Here is an 8,411-nt window from a genome sequence, read left to right as displayed (position 1 = left end):
CTTCAAGGTTACAAGCACCAACTGGAGCAATATTTTCCCAGCAGAAGTTCTAGCAAACAAACAAACACAAACTTTGAAACAAGAGCTGTAAGAAAATAGCATTTATTTCAAATGCAATGTGCTTGGGCTAACACATTATACATTTAAGCAGCTGTGTGATATGCAAAAGGACACAATACCTCTGCAAACGGGAACACTGTATCATTGACGGCCTTGGACCAACATGTCAGCCTTTAAAGGGCAACGCACTTCAAATCCGAGATAAAAAGTTCAAAGACGTGACTGCGGTTGAGGCAGGGAACTGGGAAAATGTCCCATGCAATTATAATATGCAAGGCTTCCATTACAAAACCTCATCCTCGGCACTCGGAGGATTTCAAAACATGTTGCACATTCGTTTAAAAAAAAAAATCTTTGCTTTTGAGGTTATTTATCTGAATGTCTAAACAACAATTTAGCAATTGTTTGAAAAGCTGAAAGGATTATAGCATCTTGCTAAAGATGCGTGGAAACCAACTTCGCTGGGATTTTATGTGATTGAGCAACACAAGTAACACATAATTTTGAAGTAGAAATTAAATACACCCATTGATTTCTTGCATCTCTTATTTTAGACAAACAAGCACCTGAAAAGTGTGATGTACTTCATTCAGGTACCCCTAAAAAAAGTGGAGTGCAACCCATCACTTTCAGAAGTCACTCATTTTAGAAAACGTGCATTTCAAAATTTCTCTCCCTCAGATTTAACTGAATTATGCTGTTAGATTATTGAAAATTTCAGTGAGTGACTCAACTCAGCTCAAAATTCAAAATGAGTTCAGGAATATCCGGTTCCAGTTCTCGAGGTAGACTCTTGCAGGTCTTGGATGTTTCCTTTCTTCCTTCATGTCACCTTACTAGACAGAAGCCTGTCAATCAACTATTCATCTGATCCAGGTGTGTTTAATCAGGAAAAAATCTAAAACATGAGGGACGCCAGGTATTCAGAACTCACTTTGGACACTACCAAGTTTGATAAATACTAACGTTTGGATGTAACAAACTAAACAAAGAACAGAATTTTCTTTTTTAGAAATTCTGATTTGCAATATTTAGATTCTGAAATAAAACACAAATTTAGCCTAAGGATTCTAATTTTTCTATTTTTTCCCTCTTGTCTAATGAAGAGTGTAGGAACCCTGTGGAATGTAGGGGGGAAAAGATGAATTTGGATATGTTCTGGCCTGACATTCAAATGAATTTAGCATTAGATGTATTAAACTGTTTAATGGATCACAAATAAGTCACATTGGATGCATTTATATTACTGAGGCAGTTAAAAACACTAATAGTAGGGTAAACCTATTCCTTGTTAACATTTGCTTCTTCTTCCAAAATGTATTTTATTATTTCCGTCACTAAGAGTTTTTATAAAAACTTTGGCCTTAACTTCATATTTGACTCATCCGCACACAAACGGACTATAAAGTCAGACGAGTTCATCGGTAAAATTCTCTGTGATCATACAACTACAGTCTGAATTTCCACCTCCTCTGGGGAGGTGATGACATACTCCTCTTGCTGCTGCACCATCTCTATTCCCTCCACTGCTTCCTCTGTGGTAACCATGGTAACAGTCCCCCCGACGTCCTCAGCGGTGCCTGTCGTGGCCAGCAGCGTCCCGTCGCTGATGGCGGAGGCAAGCGTCATGGCCACCTGCTCCGTCAGGCTCTCCGGCGTGGCGATGGTGATGGTGTCCCCGCAGTCGGAGATGGAGGCGCTTTCCTCGTCCGCCCCGACGTTTCGCACGATGATCTGGTGGCTGGCGGCGCCATGGGACTGGCTGACGATCTGTTGCACCACTTTCATGATCTGGTTTCCCATCTTGGAAGAACAGAAATTCAACAAACGTCAGAAGACCTGTGAGACGGGCTTAACAAGAACTTGACTGTATAGATAATGCATAGGTTCTCTTTAGAGCGCCTCAAACTGACCTCGTTTTGGCTGTCCTGAATGAGTGTAACTTCTTGTTGCATTTCCTCTTCAGTTTGAGTCTAGATGGCGTGAAAGAATCAAGAAGTAGAAGAACCTTTGTTATACTTTTCATGTAAATCCCCAGACTGGAAGGCTTCCTGCATAAAACCCCTGAAATACAACCAAGATATTATGAAATATGGAAAACAATAAATGGTGTTCCAGCCAAGATGCTTAGAGCAGATTAAAGAAGGTCATTAATTGAAAACTTATTACCCAGAACCGACTGGATTAATTAGTTCCTGGTTCTAAAAATCATTGCATGTTAGATATGGAATGAAAGCATGACTTAAAAGTAAAATGTAAAAAAACAGAGAGGCAAACAACAAGCTTTTTTCATCATTTTAAAAATAAACTATTTCACAGAATAAACAAACGGCAGCAGAGGTTTTTCTGTGTAATTTTATGAGCGTTTGCTCCCACCTTTATAATATACTCCTGCGTGTCCGCCACCACTGAGGAGAACTCCACCAGTACGGCGTGAGGATCTTCTGTGATGACTTCTGCTGCGCTGAGGATGTCCGCAGACGCCTGCTCCTCCGCCACAACGCCCTGCTGCTCGTTGGAGTTCTCCTTATTGCAGCCTCCTGGCGTGGAAACAACCAGCATTAGATCAGTTTGCGTCAGAGCCATAAACACCTGAGTCATTTAAGTTTGCCTCTGCGCGTCACCCTGACCTTTGGCGCGCATGTGCCGGTTGAGCGTCCCGTGCTCGGCGAAGCCCCGCCCACACTTCGGGCACTTGAAAGGCCTCTCTCCTGTGTGGTGGCGGATGTGTCGCACCAGAGAGCCTTTCTCTCTGAAGCCTCTGAAGCAGAACTCGCACACGTAAGGTTTCTCATCGCCGTGAGTCCGTTGGTGAACTTGTAAGGCGTTCTGAGAAAAATGAATGCAAGAATTAAAGGAAAAAAAAAAAAAAAAGAGCCAAAACACTCATAATTTTAGCTGTGTATGTACAGCCACTGTAATCCACCTTGGTCTTGTATCCCTTGTTGCATCTGTGACAGTGGTAGGGCCTCTCATCCGAGTGGGCTCTCATGTGTTCGCGTACGTGTCCGATGGTTTTATACAGCTTGCCGCACTCGCCGCATTTATACCGCCTCTCGCTGACGTGGACCTCCATGTGCTTCTTTAACAGGTAGCCAGTGAGAAACTCCTTTTGACATAGTGTGCACTTAAACGGTTTATAACCTATAAAACAGGGATAAATGCACTGACTGTGTCTGACCTGGAATTGTGACATGAACACGTGAAAAAGCTTAACAATAAGTTAGTAACTCATATCTTGCACTCCAAGAAAAGAATCTATTGGGAAATCTCGACTTTTGTGTATGATATTGGAAAGAGCTGCAACATTCAATAAGGGCTTACCTAAATGACCTTTGACATGAAAACGGAAATAATTTACGCCTTTGAACGACCGACTGCAGTGTGGACAATTGTAGAGCTTACAGGGGGATCGATCTTCAGTCGTTTCCTGTCCAAGAAACAAGGAAACAGTTATGATTCATGGAAAATTTCTCCAAAGCGACCTTTTTGAACAAATATTTGTGATGCACATGCCTCCTCCGTCTCTTCACACTCTTCTTTAACCTGGATCTCAATCACACTCTGATCAACATCACTAGCGTCTGGAATGTCTTTGTCCAGCTCCTGCGTCGTTGGTGATGATTCCTCCACCACCGTCTCCTCGGTGTCCAGGGCGATGCCAGAGTTGATGATGGCCTGACAGATGAGGCTGTCGCCGGCGGCGGCGGCAGCAGCCAGTGCGTCCGCCTGAGACTGGTCGACCACCACCTGGTTCAAGCCAAAGATATACAACAACTTGAGATTCGACCGAAAGAGAAACACACGAAAGACTTAAAGCGTGCGCTCTCACCTGCTGCTCCTGTGTTGTCCCGTCCACCTCCATTGTGAAGTGAACCTGACGGAGGACCTCCTGGGAGCCAGACTCCACCACACTGACGACAGCAGTCTGAGCCTCCACCACCTCCTGCTCCTCAGCTTGCTGCTCCACAACTACCACTTCCTGTTGGGCCACTACCTGGCCTTGGTCAGTTTCAACTCCTGAAACATTCACACCGTCTCAGGATTTGCTCTGTGTCATTGCACTTCAAGCCAGATTAAATATGGAGACGTTTTCCCAATTTTAGAAATAAATTAAAATATCATAACACCACTTCATAATATTTATGAAAATAACTCTACATTGGTGTGACAGACGGACGGATGGATGGAAGGAACTCTGCATTGGGAGACTTACAAGAACTAAGTTATAGTAAGGTTTTAAGAAGTTCCAGTATTAAAGCTTTTACAATTTTAAGAGTTTTTAAATGTACCGTAAGTGCTAATTGAGTTTTCTCCAACTCTATAGATCAGAGATGTGTCCCTCCCCCGCATGTTGCTGCCAACTCTATAGATCATAGATGTGTCCCTCCCCCACATGTTGCTGCACACAGCTGGCTACAAGAAATCAGGCACACTTTCCCACAATTACAAAAAAGACAAATTTAGCTCTCTGGAAACACTGTCAGCAGTGAAAAACACAGAGAAATCATAAAATCATAATATGGGTTTAAAAGGAGCATCACTGCTGACCACAGAATAGCTATAAGCTAGGTTAACATGACAATATCAGCTTGTTACACTGCTGGATTTGCTAAGCTGACCAGTTTAATTTATAGGTATATTTAACTCAGAACAACCAATAAGAAATATTAATAAAGTACATTACAGTAGCTACTGTAATCTGTATTATATATTGGAAGTTCACAAATATTGAATATAATTTAAAGTTCAATATTTTTCTGTACATAGACTGGCCATAATTTTTTCAGCTCATGCATTAAAATGGAAACCTGCAAAAAAAATTGTAACACTTAAAAACAATTGACTGCAGAGAATAGAAAAAGACAGTCAGACAGAAGGCTAGCTGAATGGATAAATAGCTGGACAGATATATGGACAGATCGACTGATGGGTGGATGTAGGAACTGTTGGATGTATAAATGGATGCAACTGTGCAGAGACTGCACTGCATTTTTTCTCTTTGAAATTAGTCTGACCTTTCTGCACGCCATCTTTGCTGACCAGGATTTCCTTGTACTGGACAAACCTGATCTTCTCTGTGCAGGGAGTCAGGGATTTCAGATGTCTGGTGAGAGCCCCCGACTCTCTGAAAGACTGCCCACACAGGGTACACCGATACGGCCGCTCATCTGCAAGCAGTGGAGAAGAAAGCAAAATAGAAAAGTTTGGATTTCTGGCACACATGTCAAAGTGAGTTGATTTCAACAGTGCTGTGTGACTCCAGTTCATTCTCCACACCAGTGTGCCGACGGTTGTGACGTATCAACGAGCCTTTGGTGCGAAATGAAGTCCCACACAGGCCACAGGAGAAGTTCTTCTGGTCACTGTGAGTTTTCATGTGAGTCCTCAAGATGTTTGTCTACGCAGGGAAACAGAATCACAGAGTGAGCAAAAGTTAGAAACAAGCAACAACTAAGGTAATTACATCATGTGGCTTATCAACTGTTTGACTCACAGTTTTAAATGTCTTTTCACAAAGGTGACAAATGTAGCGTCCCTCCTGATTTACTTTGAAAGTCTGCTGGTCACCATCAGCGTTTTCAGATACAAACATTGCGCTTTTATCAGACTGGTCGGTGACTTTAATAGAAGCGATTTTCTTCCTATGACCTCGACCCATTGGACCATTTCTTTCATCTGTGTGGAGAACAAAATTACAGAAATTTAGCGCAGTACCACGGAGAAATTCAGATATCAAATTAACTGAGCAAACATAATACATAGATGGATAACAAACTGGTAAATTCAAACTAAGTACAGTACTCCAATTAAAAATATGCATCTTTTGTGGTTTTTAAGGTTCTCAAGGATTCTAGAGAGCAGCAAAAAAGTAAAAAGAAAAGACATATTATGGTTGATAACCTACCATCGGTGGTTGTTGCTGGTTTAACTGTAGATATGCCTTCAGTTTTCACCTTGGATGCTGAGCTTCCAGTACTTGAAGAGACCTACAGAAAAGAAAACATAACAAAATGACATACCGGTACTAATGAAGTTTCATGGACTAATTACATGTGCACAGATGGGAGAAAAACATAGTCGTACCATAACCATACATATAAATTTTTGTTCTAAATTGTGTTTATCTTGATGGTGAGTGAAAAAAAGACTTGCTCCAGGTTGGTGTTTGCTAATAGGAATATTTTTGCTGTTTGAGTGTTTATCTCCCTGGACTGAATCTGACAACTAAATTTGTCGTTAAAGGCAATATATAAGAAAAGAAGAGATTCAGCTTTGTTTTTAAATAAGAATTATGTTTACTGAAGTGAACACTTATTCCTCTAGAATGTATCAATATTAAATCAATCTGAAAAATTTCCCAGTGGATCATCAAGATTGTATTGACCACAACAACACAGTTCTTTTGGATATACGAAAAAAATAATACTAATTTGAATTTAAAACTGTCTGAGGACATGCCTGCTGGTTGGCCTCCTGGGAAGCCTGTCCGGTCTCCGGGCGTTTACAGCTCTGCTGCAACTTGTGCTGGATGAAAGCCTCCAGGCTGGAGAACTCGCACTGACACCGCCCGCACTTGTGGACATCATCATCTACAAAAGGACGAAAAACAACCATGTATATTTGAGATACTTCCGGGGTTTCTTGTGACTTTCGAGCCTTACTACTGCGAAGTGCTGCATGTTTGGTGCACCGTTTTCAAATGCCAACAACTGGGCAAATCTACAGCGATGCAGCAAACTGGCTAATGTTGCTAACGTTAGTTAGCTGCTATTAGCACAATTTCATTATGGAGGAAGTTAGCAAGGCCCAAACGTGATAACAGAGAAAGAATTTAATCTTGTTTTATGCCGTCAGGGGTCTAACCTTCATCTCCCAGTGTAGTCTGAATGGTGATGGTGTCGGTGCCGTTCGTCGTTTGCTCCTTCTCTGTTTCTGCCGTATGATTATTTTCTGCATTCATGTCGTTTGACTTCTCCGTCTCTGTCGCAACGCAGCAGCAGGGCGGGAGCAAATATGGCGGATTTACGACCGCGTAGTCATAACAACTGAAGGGCTCCCGCACACGTGGAATGAAATAAAAAGAGATTTTCTATGACGAATTTGGTCATAAACTGTCTAATTCCTCGTCGTTTGCCTTTAGAGGTGATTCTTGTTCCGAAATAATTTACACATTTGGACAGTAATGCATTTGAAACCGGAAAATCTGACTTTTGGGTTAAAATAACACTCCACACAACCTTCTGTTTTGTATTCACTGAACAAAACATTAAATAAAGGGAATTGAAACAATAGCTTGTAAGGACTGGGCAAGCCAGTTGTGCATAGTTTAGTTATCATAGTAGGAATATAAAAAAACCTTATTGATTTTACTTATAGAAGGGTATTTCCTGGGTGTCTTGGTCAAAACAACAGTATTAATAGCATAAGAACACAATCAATAAAAAACACTGTTTATCCCAAAAAGAAATTAAATGTTGACATAACTTATAAGCATCTTTAAAAAGTGGACAGTGATGCTGTGGGCAGGAATCGGTAGTAGCAGTCAGTCTTGCAACAAATCTGAGGAGGCCTCTGACTGAATATTCTCTGTGTGACAGTCTCTTATGTGACATATTTATAATTCAATTTCCGATCAGCAGAGACGATCTTCCACAGTAACACATCCTGGATGACATCATAAGTTTTGGCAAGTTTGCTAATTCACCTCATTTACTTTTATTTCTTCTCTATAAATATCTGTCTGGCTGTATAGTTAAAAGACAGGCAGAGAAATGTTTAGGAGTCAACAAAAAGTTCCACTCAATAGGGTTCCTTAATCATACCATCATTTACTGAGCTAATTATTTTAATTTTACATTGATATATTTGTTGTTCAGTTGAGGTTTCTCTGTCTTTGTTATTTACAAGATTAGTGTGTTTGCTTGAAAACATGACTGATTAAAAAAGAAGAAGGTGTGACGAAGATAAACAAACAGACTAAAACATTTTGAATCTAGTGTTGACATGGTAGCATCTTACCTGATCACTTTTGGTGAGAAACAAGTTTCAACAATTGAAAATTAAGAGATGTTCTATAAACATTTGATCAATGATATTGGGATGTTGGCTGTGATTTTGAACAACTCAATGGTCAAATGAAATAGTCTTGTTGTGGTTCTCACAGCTTGCTTTTGGGAAACAACACAATATGGCAAACATCATTTACGTTTCCCCTAACACTCCTTCTTTCATCTTCAAACATCTGTTGCAGAGTTCACAACGTAACTTTGATATGATCTGCAAAGTGAAAGAGGATGTTTAGTAAAGGTAGTAAAGGGCTTTTTAAGTTATTTTCAACAAATAACATT

The 8,411-nt window shown here is 40.7% G+C and overlaps 1 protein-coding gene across 2 annotated transcripts; it reads right to left on the bottom strand.

The window, feature by feature from the left end:
- Window positions 1–86: 86 nt before the first annotated feature.
- Window positions 87–7,087, bottom strand: e4f1 (E4F transcription factor 1). 2 transcript variants are annotated; one of them, XM_044101215.1, is made up of 14 exons: window positions 6,928–7,086; window positions 6,523–6,653; window positions 5,969–6,050; window positions 5,558–5,739; window positions 5,341–5,461; window positions 5,079–5,231; window positions 3,893–4,080; window positions 3,577–3,810; window positions 3,385–3,490; window positions 2,987–3,204; window positions 2,691–2,889; window positions 2,437–2,600; window positions 1,974–2,033; window positions 87–1,863 (listed from the first exon to the last, which is right to left on the bottom strand). In XM_044101215.1, the coding sequence occupies exons 1-14, from the start codon at window positions 7,022–7,024 to the stop codon at window positions 1,501–1,503; spliced, it is 2,298 nt and encodes a 765-aa protein (XP_043957150.1). In that variant the 5' UTR covers window positions 7,025–7,086; the 3' UTR covers window positions 87–1,500. The 2 variants fall into 2 exon arrangements, with proteins under 2 accessions (XP_043957150.1, XP_043957151.1); XM_044101216.1 differs by lacking the exon at window positions 87–1,863 and having other exon boundaries at window positions 1,970–2,124; window positions 6,928–7,087.
- Between the last annotated feature and the right edge of the window lie 1,324 nt (window positions 7,088–8,411).

The sequence above is a fragment of the Gambusia affinis genome, linkage group LG19, assembly GCF_019740435.1.
Source record: "Gambusia affinis linkage group LG19, SWU_Gaff_1.0, whole genome shotgun sequence".
Classification (NCBI taxonomy): Eukaryota; Metazoa; Chordata; class Actinopteri; order Cyprinodontiformes; family Poeciliidae; genus Gambusia; species Gambusia affinis.
This window is presented reverse-complemented; position numbering and strand designations above follow the sequence as displayed.